The 20,729-nt window shown below is 41.6% G+C and overlaps 1 protein-coding gene across 13 annotated transcripts in view; it reads left to right on the top strand.

Annotated features, from left to right (window-relative positions):
* kiaa1217 (KIAA1217 ortholog) overlaps window positions 1–20,729 on the top strand; it is a 119,404-nt gene that overhangs the window by 90,099 nt on the left and 8,576 nt on the right. For 10 of the 13 annotated variants that reach the window (XM_084939425.1, XM_084939426.1, XM_084939422.1 and 7 more), the window contains 11 exons: window positions 1,650–1,845; window positions 4,843–5,041; window positions 6,339–6,432; window positions 10,602–11,392; window positions 12,902–13,006; window positions 13,527–13,576; window positions 15,885–16,024; window positions 16,189–16,364; window positions 19,108–19,238; window positions 19,463–19,610; window positions 20,226–20,709. In XM_084939425.1, the coding sequence (XP_084795551.1) occupies window positions 1,650–1,845; window positions 4,843–5,041; window positions 6,339–6,432; window positions 10,602–11,392; window positions 12,902–13,006; window positions 13,527–13,576; window positions 15,885–16,024; window positions 16,189–16,364; window positions 19,108–19,238; window positions 19,463–19,610; window positions 20,226–20,709 (2,514 nt within the window). Of the gene's footprint in view, window positions 1–407; window positions 489–1,649; window positions 1,846–2,727; window positions 2,885–4,842; window positions 5,042–6,338; window positions 6,433–10,601; window positions 11,393–12,901; window positions 13,007–13,526; window positions 13,577–15,884; window positions 16,025–16,188; window positions 16,365–19,107; window positions 19,239–19,462; window positions 19,611–20,225; window positions 20,710–20,729 lie in introns of those variants that run through there. The other 3 variants (XM_084939432.1, XM_084939430.1, XM_084939423.1) reach the window with 3 other exon arrangements.

Genomic DNA, 20,729 nt, shown 5'->3' with positions numbered 1-20,729 from the left:
TCACACAGGGATGTGAAGTTTGATGAACTTAAATGGTCTTTTTTTTTTTTTTTAAAGGATATGGCATTGTATAAATGGCTGCAATTAATGTTATTGTAGACATTTTTAAGAGGTAGGATTTGTAGGATTATCATGTCAGTGCTAATTTTAACAAACGTAAGCATATAAAAAGTGATGATTTAAAGTAAATACAATCTAACTTTTTAGACTATGTTTAACTTTTGCACTTAGGCTGTCTTTGCACTTAGCCTCATTCCTCTGTTCTATGGCCTGCCGTCGACATTGATTCGTTTCCATGGTTCTTCTGTTTTGTCGGATGAACATTTCTTTTCCATTTCAACCTCCCACTGGCATTTCTAAGCTTTTTGCTTTTTTGTTTTCTCCTCTCCTCTTTTTTCTTCCATCAGTCTTTACAGGCCATGCTCTCCTCCCTTCACTCTGAGCTTGACATTCAGAGGTATTTGATGAAAATCCAATTGCCCCACAGAGTTAGTCAGCCTTTTATCTTATCTGCATCATACTGCAGTGTTGTCAGAGTGTGTGTTTGTGTGACCATGTTCGCATACTCGCTAACATCTGCTTTGTGACCATGTTCCTAAAACCAAGTGCCCCCTTGTCTATCAGTGTCTGCCCTGTCTCTGTCTGTCAGCCAGCCTTGGCTGTCAGGCAAAACTACATCTGGCTATAAATGTCAACTGCACTTATTTTAATATGCTTACATTCTTTATTTGCCCTTGCGAGTATGAGTGTGAGATAATGGCAGCATGTGCAGGCTGGCTTGTTCAAGATAACCCAAAGGACCTGGCCTGGTAGTCTTGTGTCTTCATCTGCTATGGCTTTACATCACCATTTTTGATGCCAGAAAGGGGAGCAATTTCATAAAGAGCCCAGTGTTCAGAGTTTTCCCCCTGAGGTGGAGCTCACCTTACCTCACCGCACAATAGCTCAGTGGGCTCAGGAGTCAGGTCACAGATCTTCTTATTGTATCCCTAGCTCGAGGATGCCACGCCATGCAGATATGATTACAGAGAAGTGAACTGATCTTCACGTTTTGATGACACAAGTCCTGATGTTTAATCAGTGGTTAGTAGAAATTTCTCTTTCTGGAAAAACATTTTAGGAATCTCTTTGAACTCTTTTAGGGTGTTGGTACTTTTAGTAACCATGCATACCTGTGGGTGTGTGTTTAATAGCAGCAGAAGATCCTGTAGTGCAGTTAAAAATGTCCTCACGTTTGGTAACTTTCAGGGCTATGAGGAACTTGTGGAATAGTGCAGAAAGGTTTTGAGTGTGCTAACATGTGTAAGTCACACACTGTATTAACACTTTGTTGCACATTTGCATGAGTAGACTCATAGTTTTTTGTGTGTTGCTGCAGTCAAAGTCAAAGTCACCATCAAAGATTTCTTTTTCTCGCTTCGCAAAGAATGCGTGTGACTCACAGCACACCTGACATTGTCAAGAAGTGTTATTTCTGCTCCACTAAATGCATGATAACACAAAGAAGTTTCTTATACTGTGAAAAAAATATTTTTTTTTGTTGTGTCCTTGAGAAAATGTAATACTAAAGCATGTAAAGTATCATCTTGTGTACATTTGTGAACAGGGTATTGCTCTTACAGTGTTGTTTCCATGTGCTCCCATTTCAGAGCAGAAGCCCAAAGCACGGCGCCAGCACCCAGCACAGTATCGGCGACCAGGTCGACCACCTGTCCTTAGCCTCCCTGGAATCATTGGACACCATGTCTGAGGCTGAAGCGCCCACAGCCTTCACCCGTGGCAGCCGGGTTCGTGCCAGCCTGCCTGTTGTGCGATCGGCCAATCAGACAAAGGACCGCTCACTAGGTATGCTGGATGTTATATTAGTTTTTGGGTTCATGGCAGTTCTGTTAGTTTAAGAAAATTCAGTTGACAATCTTGTAATGCTCTATTTCAAAATCCCCAAATAAATTTGCTATAAGGAAGTTCCTGTATCTGCCCTGTTAAAGACTCATAGCATTAACTAGCATTAGTAATATTTGACACGTTCTTTTAGCATAACCTTGGCATAACTCTTTGTAATAGCTCCTAACCACAGTATGATGTCATTGTTTCACTAAAAGTCCAAATCTGTTCCTCTCACTCCATCCGTCTGCTAGTCTCCACCCTTCCTCCTTTCTCAACCTGAGCGCACAGTTTTGTTTTAATTAGTATTCATTTCTTCTGTAGTGAAAGATAGGAGGAAAGCATCCACAGTGTGCCATCGTGGTATTGACAGGATTAGAAACGGGTCGTCTTATCAACGTGCACGGTGCTACATTTGCATACATATGCAGCAAAGGCTCAGAGCTGTGCAGAATTAGGTGGCTGTGTTTGGCTGAGAGGGATGCAAAGTCTTAGAAAACTCTCCAAACAAAGTGTAGCGTCAGCGCAGCTCACAACTCGGCGAGGCGTCTGCCACGGGATAATAGGAAAGCGTCTGAGAGACTTTTGACCAAAGTGAAAATGAATGAAACTGCAGGGTGTCGTATTCCTTTCCCGTGCCAGTAGTGCCTCTTGCTTTGTCTGAAAAGTTTTTCTACACATGCACGTACACATGTCCCATCATTCTCTGTCTTTCTATCAAAAACATCAAGACAGAGTGTTAAGACAGTGGGGGGTTATGGTGTGAGGAAAAAGGGGAGGAGAAAAAAAGGGGGGAGGTGGGGGGCACCACTTCACAACACTGTCCCTCCCACCACTGCCTCTCACACACATGCACACACACAAACAGACAGGCACACGCTTCGCTTGGTCCCAGCGGACATTTGGGATTTTTAAGTATCTTTTTGGTGTAGTAGCTTCTGGCTTTTTGTGAGCATCTTAACAGCGAGCAGAAAAACAGGGATTCCTTAAAACCTCAAACGTGAGTATCAAATTCATCCTTAAGTGTGGCATCAAGTGTATTGAATTTCAAAGTCTTTATTTTGCGGGTGTATTATAGTCGTCTGCCTTTTCGCTGCATTTAAATCGCTGCAATGAGCATATATTTCTAGACTTTATTTGTTTTAGACTTTTGTGTCTTACTGGAGAGATGTGGAAAAACTGTGCCCATTTGGTCAGAAAAACCCACAAGCTATTTGTTTCCAGTCCTCAGTGAAACCAGGTGCTCAGGAATGCAGCTGTTAAAACTGAGCTATTCAACTTTGTCATAGCAAATAATAGTAACTTTAAAGTACAGAGGTGTGCACGATGCAATCTCAATCAATGGTGCTTTGTCATCAAATTCTTTCGCCCTAGTTGCGAACATCTGGATGAAAACTACACGGCCGTTAATGTAACAGCTCTCAGGGGAAAGATGAATTTATTCTGCAAATGGGCACTTTGTTAAGTTTTTCCAACACAGGAACCCAGACAGACCAGAGAGAGAAAGCAACGGATAGACTCAGCAATTTTATTTCCTGGATTTGCCCTCTCTCTCTCTCTCACTCTCTGTCTCACTCTGTCTCGTGGTGCATGTAGGATCTTGTATAATATTTCACCAACATCTGGTAGCTTTTACTGGCTAGCTCCTTTTATGGGGTTACACCAAGTAAAACCAAACCCTCCTCTCCTTAAAGCAAGTTATTTCCAGTGCACAAATGCACAAGTGACAATTTTGCCTCTGCAGCTAATGAAATGTGACATTTTGGATGATTTCTTATGAAATATGAGCAAAACAACAACACGAGCTGATTGAACTTCTTTGATCATTTCATTACGTTCTATTGTTGCCACTGATTGCCTGTGAAGATCAGCACAAAGCCGTTTGAGATAATGAATCGCAGATTGAAAATAGAAATGTTTTTTTTTCTGTCCTCCCCCCCCCCCAGCACTGTTTATACAACTGCTCTGTAGGCGTGTCCATAAATTTTGTTCAAGAGCCATCTGTTTTTCTAAAGCACAGTACAAATGCCACACCCAGGGTTCAGAGGTTCAAGCTTTGGTCTGTTTGATGCACAACTTGTACTGATCCACCCCTAGTTTTGTCCTCTCTTCCTGACCCCACCCCCAAGCTCACTGCCTGTACCAAATAATTTATCCTGTGCAAGTGATAAGCAAAAGATTCAGCGCAGTGCATTAGAAATATTTAGCAAAAACCTGCACACAACATGATTACATTCATGCACTTTTGTTTTTGATGCTTTCCAAGCCACAGTTCAACTGAGAATAAATGCTGAAGCCCAATTCAGGGGCAAAAATAATGACTCTCTTATCCGTTCGGGACTGTGCAGGAGTTGATCCAAATTGCACCAAAACAAAAAAAAGAAGAAAAAAAACACTGGGAACTTTTGAAAATTTGAGTCTGGCCAGTAATCTGCACTGAGCGGCCATGACCAGACGTGTCACATGGGCCCTTGCCAACTCTTTTTACAAGGCTGGAATTATGCTGTTAGATGTTTTTTTATTTTATTTTTTCACCATTGAAGGGTTTTTAAACCAACCCAAACTTCTACAAGCGTCCCTTTTTGTTTAACCACCACAGTTTTGGCATTGTTTACTGCACTAACATGAAATAACATAAGCCCAATGATTTTACTGCTATATATTGAGCATTCTTGCACAGTCAGTACTCTATACAGTAGCTCAACAGTAAAAGCAGACCACTGGTTTGTAATTGAAATAACACAGACACAATGTCAGTGAGCTGCGTGAAATGTTCTATTTGTCTTGACAGATTAACACTGCGTGCAGGGCTGAAATTCTTCAGGCCTTTAGAAAACATATGGGAGTGAAACAATGCGTCACTGCTAATGCAAGTTATGGAATTCAAATAGGGCTGTCTTAGTCACGGGAAACATTTGAAAGGACTAATCACCTAGTCTTCCTGCTTCCTGCCTTTAGGTGTACTGTACCTGCAGTACGGGGACGAGACCAAACAGATTCGCATGCCCAATGAGATCACCAGCATCGACACAATCAGAGCTCTCTTTGTCAGTGCCTTCCCGCAGCAGCTCAACATGAAGATGTTGGAGTCACCCAGTGTTGCCGTGTACGTCAAAGACGACATGAGGAACGTGTATTACGAACTTGCTGATGTCAGGTAAAGATGCACTGTGTTTGCACGTGATAAACATGGTAACAGAAACGGATCGGGAGCATGTATTTGGCATCGCATACTGTGTTTATTATTTCCTTAGGTCGATCTGATATTGTCGTGTTGGTGTTGCTCTTGGATCGATATAACTAATGTTGCAAGTGACCAATCACACGTGATGTCAAAGTTTTATGACATGGAAACAGCGTCACACAACACACCAAACCATAACCCCTTAACCATAACCGTAACTATAGTCCCGTAACCCTAACCCAAACCACGACACATCCTAACCCTCAAACCTAACCCTGACCCTAACCGCCCCCCTTTTTGGATGTTTTTCCTGAGTGGACATCGGCAGTTTTCTTCCCCAAGTCACAAAGCTATGACATCATAACAATGTGATTGGTCAGATGCAATGTTGATCCTGTACAAACATCATTATGGAACAATGTGAGGATATCGGATAGACCTATTTCCATTTACCCACTGTGAACACTTTCCATCCTCTTCCTTCTTCAGCTCTCCCTGAACAGGAAATATCACTGGTCAGGAAATGGGCTCACTTCCACTTTCCTTCAATGTTAAAGAGAAAGTTAAAAAAAAGAGCATTAACTGTAAACAAACTAAGGTTTACTTTTAGCTGACTTTGATACCTTTCTTGGTGGTTGTTGCCAGTCTTAATGAAAAAATTTGACTTTGCAAATCTTTAAGAAATATTTGCTTTTTTTTTTTTTTGCATTTTTAAAGCAAGGGTATTGTGTGCTTCATTTATAAACATACATACCAGTACTATCCTACTTTGATATTCACCTGCATGTCTTATCAGTAATACAGCAGATTCTGTCTTCTGAGAAAGTAGGCAGCCATTTGTTGTAGTTGTTTTTCAGAAGGAAAGGCTTTACTCTTGAAGGCATACGAACTTTGCCCTTTGCCTGCAGAGCTCCTGCTCAAGTGCAATGTGTACTTTGTGAGTAATATTTTATCAGGGCTGTAAAAAAAATTATCTCGTCATAGCTTAAGGGCTGTACGAGCGACCATAATGCCATAGTTAAATTGAGCCCAGGACATGAAACAGCAGGTGTGCTCTCAGTTCATGTAGCAAGATAGTATTAGTTAATATTTTTATGGATTTTGAATATTTAGAGGGAATGTCGGATAATAGCGAACAGTCAGAGCCTCTGTCGGGGTATGTGCCCTTGGTGGGGCTGTTGCAGAGAACCCGACTGAGGCAGGATCGGCCGCTGTCTGATGGCGATATCTGGGCTAAATTCTTACCACTGAGCACCTCTTCCTCCTACAGGAACATCACAGACCACTCCTGCCTGAAGGTTTACCACAAAGATCCAGCACAGGCATTCAACCATGGACCCCGACCTACCAATGGCGATGTCAGGGTGAGTACTTTACTGTCCATAGCACAGCAGTGAAATTGTCTCATTAAAAGCGGCAGCTGAGTAGAGAAAAGATTTGCTGCAGATAGAATAGCGAGCCCAGTCTCCGGTTTCTCACATCTTGTATGCAGTAAAGGGAAGGAATGTCCCCCTGCCTCTTGTTAATCTCTTCAGAGGGGGTCTTGTATTGTTCTCCCAGGGGCCTGCGTTTGGCCGTCCTCTACACGCTCTGGTGCGACTTGTTTAAGGGGCAATTGGACTCAGCTCTCAGGACTATTTCCTCTCTGAATTCTTCCTCCCAATATCTGCTCTAATCTCTTTTCTTTTATTCTGATTCTATCTTGTTTATTTCCTGCTGATGTAACAAACTAAAACCCCCAAAGAGCCTTTTTTTCGTCTACTGTTCCTCCTCAGATCCGCTCCTCTAATCTGCCCTGACCAGTCATCTATCCTCGCTTTGTCCGTCTGCCAGTTACAGTTAGCATTTTGGCACAATTGCATTGCTTTAAATATTAACCCCCGCTATACTAACACTACATGCAGTGCTGCGTATGGTCACCTAAGTTTAAAGTGAAATTGGTTAAGTTTAAAGGAGTGATTAGGCAGCTAAGGTGATGGTTTTAAGAGCTCTTCATTCAGATGCCACAGTGACATTGAGGTGCTGCAGAAATTCTTTTGTATTCTTTGCTGCTGACAGGCAAGTTGCTGACTTTCTCCAATCGGGTCCTTCAAAGGGAGGCGAATAAAAGACGGCTCTTCAAAAAAAAAAAAATAAGATGGCTAAATAAGATACTGAAAAAGTGAAAAGGGGAATCTTACTTTGAGAGCTTAAAAGTTTCAAAGTACAGCAGAAAAACTCCAATTGTGTAGAGAAGTTTTTCCCCAACTTCTTTTTTTTTTTTGCTGTTGTTAAAATTTTGGTTCTCGTCGAAACTGCAGGTGTTAAAAAAAATGAGCTTGGAACTCGATGAACTGAAATGTATGAAGCAACTTCTTAAAGGTTCCTATGCAAACACAGTGCAATGCTAACATAAAGTAAAAGAAAAAGATTGTTGCTGTCATTTTTTAACCCAGCAGCAGCTGACCCAGATACAGAGGATGGCTGTGGGGTGGTGTTTTAAGTGTAAACACCACAGAAAACTACCTAAAATGCCATTTATGGATTCCCACTCAAGAGTTTGCTTCTATTGCAGTCAAGTCGCTTTATTTAAATACAACAACAGAGGTTGATGAACGTGCTGCGCATCAAGCAAGCTGTTGGCAAACTTCCCTTCCTTTACAATCATATTGAAAAGCTCTAACACTCAACACAGTTTTCAATGTAATCTTTATCAGCCTCTCTATTCTTGGCAGTGTTAAAAATTCAACCTCTTTTATTGAGGAAATAGAAAATTGGCCGCACAAAGGAAAAAAAGGGTGTCGCTAGGGCTTAATTAGCACCTGTTCAAACACTGTTTCACTGAAGGTGCACCTCACATCTGTTTGGGCCGTAGAGAATGCCCTCGCCTTGCAGGGATGCCAGGCCTCAGATCTGATTCAAATTGAGATCTGCAGTCATCTCGGCTATCGATTTGAAAATGTCTGGCAAGCGAAACTTACATAGAGCTGTCTCTGGTTATAAAAACAACTGCTGCAATAATATGAGGTGGATAGATGTACACAGGAATGGACACGTAACTTGATAAACTTCAGGCTGTCAACTAACTCTCCTGCAATTGCATTTCAAAAGTTTGACTTATTAATCTTTACCGATACATATATTTATATATGTATGGGATAGTGCCTCAAGCTTTGCTTTGTATTCATACAGTATAGTCAATAGTGGCTGTCGACAGAGACAGTATGTACACACCAGTTGAGGGGATGTTTTGGAAACAGTAGCTGAGTTATTAGCTAGCCTCTGATTTGCTCTCCTAAGAACAATCCACCATTTTTTCTTTTGTCTTTGTCCAAAAAAAGATGACAGCTCATCTTGTGCCAACTTACAATTCTAATAATTAGTGTTTTCTTTCACCAACACTATTTAGTGCCCTACAGCACATCCGCATAGTACACTCAGCCATTCGATCAGCTCTTTAAATATTTACAACTTTCTTCACGAACATTGCAGCACGACTCTTCTTTATCTGGCCTGCTTTGTTCACTGTGAGGCTCTGAAACGTCTGTGAATTAGTCGGGAAACTCGCTCCAACTCTGACAGGCCAAGAGATTGAGGCAACTTTTGTTAACTCCTACTAGACATGCCGCTCTCATAATTGGAAGCTTAAGAGAATGGTGGAGAAAGGAGAAAAAAAAGGTCTGGGAGATAAATTGCATCTTTTTTGCCTGATATGTTTTCGCGTGCGCTTGTTTTTCAAGCTCCTACTTCTTTGTTTTGTCACAAAGCAGGGAGATCTCTGTACTGTAGGGATATTTTTAGATGTTTCGGTCGGTGTTTCAAAGGTGCAACATCTGTTTGGGATTGAGAGCTGATGCCTTTTGGCTAAAATTGTTCTTATATGGCTTTGCGGGGATTGGAAAAGCAGTCAGATGTTATTTAGGGCTTCAGAGAAATTTCTACACGAGGACGACTTTTCTTTTTTTATGAGCGTGTGCACCTTAAAAAGTAGAAGTCTTTATGGTTTTGTGACGGTCAGCAGTGGCTCTTTGCGCTGAAGTCTTAGTGTTTTGCTGCTTGGTCGGACTTGTTGCAGTCATATTTACTGCTGCATGAACTTTCCCTGCTACAAAGTTTCTTTCTTTTTACTGTTGTCACCACAGCCAAGCCTGAGCTCTTTTGTTACTGTACTCTCTGTGTGCAATTGTTGTTTTCCAGTTCACACCTACTCTGGCACACACAAGGGTCACACCCACTTTATTGTTCACCTCACTGTGCTAATCTTTGTTGGCACTCTGGGAAGTAATAAATAATGACGAGACTGAAAAAACAAAAACTTTGCGTTACATTTTTGCCTTGTCTTGACTTTTAGGTGAGACCTGTGAGTCATACGTCGGACAAACAATAGTTTGTGTGTTTGACGGGAATAGAAAGTTAGACAGGAAAACAGATTAGATTCATACCCACTTGTGACACCCTGTAGGAGAGTGTTATCGCAGCCAAATCATCACTTATCCATGAATTCTGTCTGTGTTTATAATTTAGGTTTCAAATGTGCTTGTGCATGTTTAGTTCAGTAAAAAAGAGAGCGAGAGAAAAACAAACAAACTAAAGAAAACCCAATCTAAAATGAAATAACTTTTATTGTTTTGTTGCTTGTTCTTTCTGAGCCGATATTAAATTTCCATTATTGCTTTCACTGCATGGCTGGCCAAGGGTGCATGTTGCATATCAAGTAACTTTTTGTTTGCAGAGGAAATAATTTAATTCTTTTTTTATTCGTTAAGCAAAACACAGTCTTGCTTCATGCAAGGTGTCAAAATAAAAGTAGAGGAAGTAATGTAAAGACTGAACACTGTGCACCTTTAAGACTTTTGCACTGACTATTCTTCTATATCCCTTAACCAAGAAAAGTGTTCCAATTAATTGAGGTTAGGTTTTTGCACATTAGCCTTCAAAGAGCTTTAAGGTGGTTGAGCTAAAGAACTGTGGGCTGTATTTGCTATTCAGACAGACAGATACTGTTGCAAATTAGCCAAGGTACTGTCTAACCCCGAAGGCTTCCATGAACCTCTGGTAGAAAGCCATAGTCTTATCTCCTGGAGCGCATTTGCAACACTTAACCTCAACTTCTTTCAAAAAGCAGAAACTGTGCAATTTTTTTTAACAGGGAGAATAGTCTTTACTTCTTCATGCAATATTGTTTTATATGGAAGCCTGTGGGCACGATATCAAGGGCTTAGAGTGATATGCTGTGTGTCCAGGAACTATTTTCTACTTCTGGGAAAATTTGCTGACAGTATATATTCTTTGAAAAGCAACAGTATAAGATAGATAGATGTTTTTGTTTTAAGGGCAGCTCCAGTCTAAAGTTACAAGACCTACACAAAGTAAGAAGTAACTGAAGTTGACAGAAATATGCATCTTTAATTTAAGATTTTCTACTAAAAGAAGGAACGTTTTGTGTACTTATATATATATATATATATATATATATATATATATATATATATATATATATATGAAATCGTTTTTTGTGTGTTTTTATGATTTTTTTTTTTCTTCTTTTTTCTAGATGCACAGTGATATGGCACTTGCCGGCCGTGATGGCCAGCCCCCTCTAAGGCATCCTCCCATGGTTCCCCCGTCCCACCACCCAATGCAAGCAGCACTCCCCCCAACGCCCCACTCTATGCCTCCATCCCCCTCCAGAATCCCATTTGGCCCACGGCAGGGCTCTTTACCTGGGAGCGCCACCATCCCAAGGGACAGAATCTCCAATGCCAACCCACCGGCCCGCTCTAACTCTCCTTGTCCCAGCGCCATCCTAGAGAGACGAGATGTCAAGCCAGATGAGGATATGGCTGGAAAGAGCCACACTCTTTCTAGAGGGAATGAGGGCTTGTACGCAGATCCATACCTCCTCCAAGAGGGACGAATGGGCATTGCTGCAGCACATGGACCACACCCCAGCCCTGGGCTTGATGGTCCAGAGCATGCCATGGGGGGATTTCACCGTGCCTCCATCCGCTCCACGAGTTCTTATGGTGGACCTAGCCCTACAGACACTATAGATCACCCCTCTCTGTACAGGCAGAAGTCCAGAAACAGCCAGCTGCCGACTTTGGGTTCTAAGACACCTCCGCCGTCCCCTCATCGGATGACTGAGGTACGAATGATTGACATCCATGGTGGACCTCCTCATGGCATGCCATCTCATAGTGTTACCATGGAGAGAAGCTCGCCTGTGCGCCAGTCCTTCAGGAAGGAAGAAGTAACGGGGACAAAGCCACGGAACAGCATGGGCTCACCTGTGGTTCCAGACCTCCAGGGGCCAATCCCAGCTGCCAGTGACCATCAGACACGGTAAGCTAGCAGAGGACACAGTGTTGCATATAGTAGCTAGGGGGGGGGGGTTGTTAAAATAACTACCGAGACATTGCATGGGAGCATGGACTAACTCTGCATCCCAGTGTCACCCTAACCATGAACTGCTGCTTTCCAGTACCTGGTCTGACTCTGTTTCATCATCCATGTGTGAAGAATAAATATAACCTGCCCTCTCACTGTCTTCAGCATAAAGATCTGCACATGAAGCACATTTTGATGAGTTTGGTTTGTGTATATATCCAGCTCTTGCTTATCTTGCTAACTCGAATTCTGGAGCTGATATTGTTGATGAGCGTGTAAGCCCAGGCATAGCTACCACTAGTGAAACAGGATAGTATCTAAAGGCTCTATTAATCAGTGTATATTTAAACAAGAACACCCCTTACAGACTCTATTCAGTTTCAGTTAATCTACCAGATATTTTAGTACCTGGGTTAGGTTTGTCTTCTCAGACTGAGAGCACATAAACACAGAAAGGGTGCAAGAGGGATGCTGGCCTCTTAGCAATGCTTAACTAGAAAGGAGGGTACATGGGCTCTGTGTGTAACTTGGAAACCCAAAGCAAATACTGGCCAGGTTGAAAAAGTATTTGAAATGGCCAGTCATGCAGATCAGGCCAGACCACCTGGGAAGCCCAAAACCTCCATTAGAAATGCCCTGGGAATATCTGAAAGAGTGAAGGAATTTGATTGGGAAAGTACCATACTTCACTTTCAAAATAAACTGTAGGTGTCATAGAATATACTCGTGTAAAATATTGTGGTCATTGTTGTATTCACATAGACTTTGTGTCTGCACTGTGTCCTTAACGTGCCTCAAGATAAATTATGAATAGAACAGAATGGCCCTTTATTGTCACTGTACATGTGCAATGAAATCGTGGGTGCTCCAAACAGACTCTGCAGGAAATATAAATAGCAAGACAACATAAATAAATGACAAAACAAGATGAAGGCATACTAAATAAGGTACATCTTATGTGCCTTATAAAGCAAAAGTAGTTCCCTCACCTGCCTGCAGTGTAGGCTTTCTTAAGGCAGTGTCATACAGTTCAAATAATCCTTTCACTCTCTTTTTGGCAGTCACTACATGTGACTCAGTCAAAAAAAACAATATGACCTGAGCACCTTGGGTGTCAAGCTTAGGCTTGTCAAGAAGTTGTCCGTCTTGTTTATTCTATTTGGACACGAGCTTTTGGGGTTTTTACTTTTTTTTTTTATTTGTAATTCAGAAATGATTCATATTTACCAGAGACAACATTTACTTGTGGCACATTGCAAATCAATTCCAAAACAAAAGAAAAATCTCTGCTGTGTAATCATCTCACAAAATGGCAAAACGTTTCATGGTTAGGTGATTAAAAGCGATTGATTATTCTGTTTACAACCCTCCCGTTTTCATTCTGAGCTAATATTTGCTCCAGTGGCAGCTGTCATATCCAATAGGCCTCGGTGTTGAAAGCAGAATTTTTTGATGTGTCTGCAGAGAACGAATGAAGGCTATGGAACAACAGATTGCCAGCTTGACTGGTCTTGTTCAGCATGCACTTTTAAAGGGCCCAAACACTAGTGGCACCAAGGAGCCTCTAAGGTAAGCAATCACAGTATAGGACAGAGTGGAGGCATCGGGTGAAATGGACTTTTCAAAAGAAAAGCCTGGTGATTCAGTCAGAGGAGGAAGGATAAATTATCCCTTCAATAATGGCCATATCAGACACTCAGGTAAAATAGTGTCTGCTAAAAAGGAAATCGGTTTGAATGTGAATCTGTTATCGAAGCCTTTTGCCCTCTAGATAAATGGCCACTATTGTTCATCTGGCTGCTTTTCAGCTCTTTCTCTTCTTTATTTACATTGTTTGGAAATGTTTGCTTGACGCCTAGTCTAAAATGTCTGCTGTGAATTTGAATGTAGCTACTGTATGCACTGATGATGAAGCTTGTTAACATCATTAACATCATTTTAACCTTTCTGGTTTGTCAGTCTGCCCCATCATTCTTTATTTTAACTTGTTTGTCCTTACTAATATCGAGCTGTAAATCTAAAGTGCTGCAAAGTGCTGTTTATTTCTGTTACACAAACTCTTGTCCGATAAATTTCTCTCTGACTGCAGCGAGAGACCCCCGAAGACATCATCTCCAGCCCACAGTGCTCATAGTTCAGGTTAGTATCTCTTCTATTATGTGGGATTTCTGGAGTTTTTTTCTTTTTAGTTGATATAAATGCCATAATATCATGTGCAGACAAGCCCACACATCAGTGTCAGTCAGCAGTCTGCAATGAACAGCACTGGAGGGAGGAAAAACAAAGTTAGGCTTCTTTGCTTGTCATCAGTTCATATTTCCTTGCACTCCTTTACCCAGTTCATCCAGTTTAATAGGAGTTAAGAGATGAGAGCCAGCGCAGCTAACACAAGCCCCTCAAAGCACTACTTAAAACAAGATGCTATTACTTCTCAAGCCTGCCAAGATGATTCAGCGATTCAATCTCCGCGCCGCAGCGTTCTGCGGCCAGACCTTAGCTTGATAAAAAGATCTGCAACCTCACCAGTGGCGAAGCACAAACACAACTCTATTTATGTGTCTTGAAAGCTAAGCTCGTGTCTCAAGAAACATTTCATGGAGTATGTAGTTTTCAGAGGGATTTACTTGTCATGCTGTGTTTGAGCAAATCTTCAAAACATCAGAAAAGTTACAGGGTCTTCTTTGATCTCGCCAGACAGCCTCTAACATGAAAAAACGTGAGGATATTCGTTTAATCCCTCACATGCTTCTTGATTGTCACCACCCAGCGTGTCCTTCTTTCAAAATATACATTGTAACCAGTAGTTCAGGTCTGTTCACGCTGTAAATAGATTTGGGGGATTACAAAGACAAAAGTGTGTTCTTTCACTGCGCCATGGTATATGTCAAAAGAATTTAGGGAGCACTGGTAAGTTTCTCTTAACTAAAATGGATGGACACTGTTTTCTTTGTATTTTTTTGAGTTTAAAGGATTGGCTGCTCTTAATTACACAAGAAAATTTGTACTTGCCTCTTGTGGTATCCATTCTTGCAGATGGTTTTGACATTTGCCTCAAATATACAGTAACAAACATTCATTTCATAATTCTGTTAAAAATACAGCACAAATGCATCCTTTCAGAAAGAATTCCCAAGTTACTGTGGATAATACACAGACCTTGAAACTGCTCTCTACCAGAAAATTGGCCCTACTTCAACTATTTATATAGTGAACTAAGATTCCAGGTTAATTGACACACATTTTTGAAAAGATATGTTACTGTAAAACTGAATGCATGCAGTGTTAATTTAGCTACACGGGACACAAAGTCAAGCTCAGCTGACCTCACTGTCATCCCACATCAGCTGACACCTCTGCTGATATCCTTATGACTAGTTTCAGGTTTATTTAAAAAGGACAATGCACGATAATTAAGATGAGCACTTAGATCCTGTAACTGCAGTCCCTGATGGCATTCATATATGTTAAAAGAAAAAAAATGGAAGCACATCTGAGTATAGATCAAAGCTAGAAGATGAGGTAATTTCAGCTGTTTATTTCCCAAGGGGTCACCACAGCAAATGAATATGCCCTCCCATTTATCCAGGCTTGTTATCGGTACTAGCCTGTGAAACCCTGAGGCTGGATTTGTGTTTCCTCCCAGGCTCGATCTTTTAAGACTTTTGTAAGGCAAATGTGTTAACAACTAAACAACAAAGCCCCTAGATAAGAACCAGGAGAACATAAATACTAAAACAAACACCCTAACTATATAACCTAGTAAACAAAACTTAAAGACCAAGTAACCTGATCAAGTGGGGTGCAGTATTAAAATTGCTTTAGCCCACCTACAGTTGGTGCTCATTGCAAGCTGCTTTGCAACCCACTCAAGCTCCTCCTTTACATGCTGTGTTTGACAAAACCAGTGTTGTCTGTTGTGACTGAACGTGTAGTTCTATAGGGTCATTACATTTCAATCTCATGGTGCAGTTTGAAATATTGCTCTTACTTTCTATTTAGGGACTTCCACCATGGATGTAAGTTACTTTGGTTTCCATGGTTTCAGCCTGTTCTTCATCTTTAGCAGTGACTGAAATAATTAGTTGACAGCCATTTCCAGCTGCAACTAATAAGAGTGTTAACATATCTATAGTACATATGAGGTAGAAATGATGCCACAAAAATTAGAAGAAATCTTTGCTGAACATTTGGGACATTAGGTCAGAAAAAGTGTGTTTACAGGCATTTACATTCTGCCTGCTAATAAGTAGAGTGAGTGCTTGAAAAAGGAAAAAAAAATCTACACTTTAAAGCCTCCCTAATAATGTTTACTAGAATTTTTTAAAGTTCATAAGAGTTATTATGAGCTTTGATTTCAAAGGTTTTAGTATGTACATATGGGTCGTAATTTTCAGAAAACAAACTTAAGCTGTGCTGTGTGGGTTTTTTTCTTCTTCTCTTGGTCCAGGTGGTTCTCCGGTCTTGTCTCCCAAGAACAGTGCAAGCCCACCAGACAAGGGCTCAGTTCCACTCAAAGTAAACCTCCTGCAGTTCAGGAAGAATGTTTCTGACCTCAGGATGCAACTGCATCAGATGAGGCAGCTGCAGGCAAGACTTTGTCTCCATTTTAATTAAATTAAACTGTTGCGTTTGTCCACATTTCCAGCTGTGTATATGCATGTGATTAAGTGGGATACCCAAAAAGCCATATATCTCGGTTTACTAGTCCAGGTCCTCTAATAACTTTCACTTTGCTATGTACATCGCTTCAGCTCCAGAATCAGGAGGCATTACGGGTGCAGCTGAAGCGGGCAGAGCAGGAAATCAGTATTAAACTTGCAGAAGCAATGCGGCGTATGGAGGACCCTGTTCAGCGACAGAGAGCTGTGGTAGAAGAGGACAGGCACAAGTACTTGGGTCTGGAGGAGCGTGTCCTCACACAGCTCAGGTAAGACTGCTCAGGACTCACTCATTACCCAACACAACAGATGCCGTTTTGTTTTCATTGTGTCTAAAATGGATAGACACGTTTGTTTGCATTCAACAAAGTTTTTCAAAAGTCTGACAGTTGATGTAGTGCACATATCTGCAACTACATTTGCCCCCAAAAGGCTTCGCTGTTATCAGCTCACCTGAGCCATTCAATCCTAAACGCTTTGACAAGCCAACACCCTCTAAATTACAGCCCACAGGTTTATGCAGGCAAGCTACGCCTGCCTCTCAGAGACAGCGGTCTAAAACAATGGACTCAACTGTGGAGTAATTACTCACCGCCCTGCTCTTATTTGAATTCATTCGCCTCGTCTTGCCAACAGGGAGCAGTAATTGAATCCTTTTTATTTGGATGTTTACAGACAAGGTCAAACAGTGTTGTCTTGCTAGACAGCGGCGAACATATGCTCCAATAAACACAATCATAGCAGTTCTTGGATTCTGGGAAATGAACAGGAGGAAGTCGGGGCACTGAAGCTGTGTTAAGCCCCTTGTTACACTTGGTATGCAGCCATTTGTGAGTCAGCAAAACACAGCTCCTGGCCCCTTAAATAAGGCATGGCAATTAGAGCTGCTTGGCTTTAGAACCATTTGGAGTGCGTGGTGTGAAAACTGCTGCCCTCTTGAGAGAATTCAATCTATCAGACCATATTTTGTAACCTTTTTTTAAAACTCACCCCTTAAAATATGGAAACTCATACCATAAAAACACAGGAAAACCTTAATGGAGTCACACAGAAAAAGAAAAAAAACTTATTAAATCTGACAGTGGTCATTTTCAGTGGATGAAAGCTTTCACGGAGCAAAAATATAGTTGTTTTTTAATCTGAACAACTGCAGTATTTGAAGCTATTTTCGCCTTAAGTGGAATTCTTGGTGTCCCATACTGCCCGTTTCAGTTCACGAGAAAGAATTATGAAAGAAAGTAAGAATAGTGCCAAATTCCTCATGCAAATGCAATGCAAGTGGTCTTTAAAGGCTGCCTCCTATACCCTGGCAAACAGAGGGATACATTATTGAACAAACAGTATTTTTGTTCTGTTGGAGGCTCCATAAAAAAGGAAAAATCCATCATTCTCACTACCAAAAAGCCTTTGCATAGAAGGGCATTTAACACACTGTCTCCTTGTTGCCTTTCCTAATCCCTTCAGGGGACTCCTATAAAAGAGTGTTTCTCAAGGGTACCTGGCCACAATGAAATGTGATTTTAGTTCCCTCTCATGCAATCCAACACTGCAGACAATGTTATCATACAGCACATTTCCCTTTGGAACAGCCAGCTTTCTCTAGCACCGGGATGGCTCTCAGGCAGGGTGATATGATTTCTATGTGAGGAAGTGCTTTCTCACAAATAAGCCCTCATTCGGTGTGTAAATATTTGGGGGTTTGGGATAAGACCAGATCCAGTCTAGATTAAGCAATCCAGTGTAGACAGGAAAGAGGACTGCACAGTTAAGATGAATTTTACATATCATATGCACTATTGCTTTTCATGCATCAATCCCAGAGACTTTTCCTACCTTTCCCCAGTTTTGGCTTATGATCTTTAAGAAACATGATTGTATCCTGCCCCCTGGTGTTTATACAGTGCAAACAATCATAATAAGAGCCTGTTTATGCAGGGTTTTTTGGCTTGTTTGTTTTGTTTTGTTTTTCAAGTATACACTCATTAGATGCCAATTTTGGGCCATAATGGCATGATAGCATCACACAGTTTCTGAGAATCTCCCATTTCACTACATCTCACAGGTGCTCTAATGCATTGAGGTCTAGAGACTGAGTACAGAAAACTCATTGTCATGTAAGAACCCAGCTGGAGATGATTTGAGTTTTGTGACATGGTGTGTTGTCCTGCTGGAAGCAGTCATCACATGATGGGTACACTGTGGTCATAAAGGGATAGACATGGTCAGTAACAATAGTCAGGTAGCCTGTGGCGTTTAAGCAGTGCTCAATTTGTAGTAAGGTGCTTGTACTATTCTATGCCATTAAACCACGTGAACCACTGATACAAAGCAGAATAGATCCATGTTGTTTATGCCCAGTTCTAACCCTAATATCTGAATGTCTAAGCAGAAACTGAGACTTATCAGAACAGGGATTGGTTTTTTTTTTGTTTTGTTTTTTTTGTTTTAGTCTTCTATTCTCTTAATTTTGAGGCTGCGCCAATTGTAGCATAATTCTGCTGTTCTTAGCTGACAGGAGGCTTCCAGAGATACTGTTGTGTATATCTTGGTCGCAGTGAGTGGTTATTTGAGTTATTGTTGCCTTCCTATCAGTTCAAAGCAGATTGGCCATTCTCCTTTGACTTCTGGCATCTTCAGGCATTTTCGCCCAGAGAACTGCCACTTACTGGATATTTTCTCATTTTCAGACTATTTTCTGTCACCCGTAGAGATAGCTGTGTGGGAAAATCTCAGTAGATCAACAGTTTCTGAAATATTCAACCCAGCCCGTTTGGTACTAACAACCACGCCACATTCAGATTCATTTATATCACCTTTCTTCCCCGCCCTGGTGCTCAATTTGAACTGCAGCAGGTCATCTTGACCATGTCTACATGCTGCAACGCGATTGGCTGATTAGATATTTGCAGATACGAACAGGTGTACCTATCAAAGTGGCCAGTGAGTGAATTTGCCAGGCAGTTTTTTTTAAAAGTCACTCAACTCTAGATTACTTTCCGTTTTTTTCTGCAGCGAGCTGGAACAGTATGTAGGTTCTCTGCAGAATGACTCAGCCACAACACACAGAGCAGTGACCCTAAAAGATGTGGAAGAGGGAGCGGTAACCCTGAGGAAGGTGGGAGAATCTCTGGCAGGGCTTAAAGGTATGGTGACTGCCTTCCCATGACATTAATGTTCCTTACTCCAATATACTTACATTATCATTCAGCTTTGCGCAGTAAAAATCCATGCCAAATACAAGCAATTTTTCACAAAAAATCACATTGTAATTAACATTTCTCAATTAAAGAGAAAAGGATTATGAGCAGAAATATTCTAAAATAGGAGTATTTTACAATTTTTTCCCTCTCTGTTTAAATTTCATCAGGAGAGTTCCCAGCCCTTCAAGCCAGAATGCGGGCTGTGCTCAGGGTGGAAGTAGAAGCTGTCAAGTTTTTGAAAGAAGAGCCCCACAAATTGGACAGTATGCTGAAAAGGGTGAAGAGCTTGACCGACACACTCAGCAGCCTGAGAAGGTAGGGGGGAAATGGAGAATGAAAAGATAAAGCAGGGAAAAATGAGAAGATGTGTTGGAGTATGGGAGCTGAGTGCGAGAGGGGGAATTGAAGATGAAAACAAAAAGCACTTTGCGGGGCTCCTCGCTGGGGTCTATGATGTGGGAGATTGTACCGTTTGATTATAGTGGCAAGCCAGCCTTCATCCCATCAAAGAGGTCATTCTGTGCGGACAGAAGGCTTTGGCGTCCAGATTTACTTCCATCACCTTCACTCAACCGATAAGTGAATTAATTTGGTGGGCAATGCAGCACCTAATTTCCATTTTAATATAGATGCCAAACTGGCTCTTGACTTTTCTCCTGCTCTCCCTCTTTTTTTTTTAACCAAAAATATGCCCTGTTGCCAAACCCACCTGTTGCAATTTAGATTTTGTGATGGTTTATCCCTCATGTCATTAAATATGTAGTGTTATTTGTCTACTTTACAGCAAGGTTTGATGTAGTATAGTCCTAATAACAGTTTTAAAAGACCATAACTTGCGAATACAAATTTCTGAGCGTTGTTGCACAAACATTTCTTTCGCCAGTGTTTCTGTATGATGTGCATTTCTTTTTGTTTCCCTTCCCTCTGCAGGTGTGCTACTGAGTTTTCTCAGAAAGGGCCTGAGCTTTCCAGTAATGCCACGGTGGACAACAGCCCCGCAGTAGCAGTAGACACCCCTGCAGATGTTTCTCCAGCACCAGGCCAACCTGACTCAACCTCAGCCCCGCTAGAGCCTCAGAGCTCCACCATCAAATCCGAGGTGATGCCTTCATCCCCGGTGGTCATCCATCATGTCCAGAGCTCCCCGGTCCACATTCAGCAGTCCCAGCAATCTGCGGCTTTGACATCTCAACCTAGTCCCCCAGCCACACCTAGCCCCACTCATATCTCCAGTCCCAACCTTAGCAAGAGTCAAGACCGCGAGGCTCCCAAAGCGGTTGACACAGATCCACCGAGTCCCACCCGCTACAAAAAGACTCATGGGAACAGTAATGGAACAGCCAGCCAGGATCTTGTGATAGAAGAGCTTCAGAGCAGTAAGGAAAAGAACAAAAGCAGAGCTGTTTCCATAAAGGTATGTTTACCCACCTTGTA

This window comes from Perissodus microlepis, chromosome 9, assembly GCF_051167445.1.
Source record: "Perissodus microlepis isolate ML-2025 ecotype Zambia chromosome 9, ASM5116744v1, whole genome shotgun sequence".
NCBI lineage: Eukaryota > Metazoa > Chordata > Actinopteri > Cichliformes > Cichlidae > Perissodus > Perissodus microlepis.
Note: the sequence above shows the minus strand (reverse complement) of the source record. Positions and strands in the feature narration are given on the sequence as shown.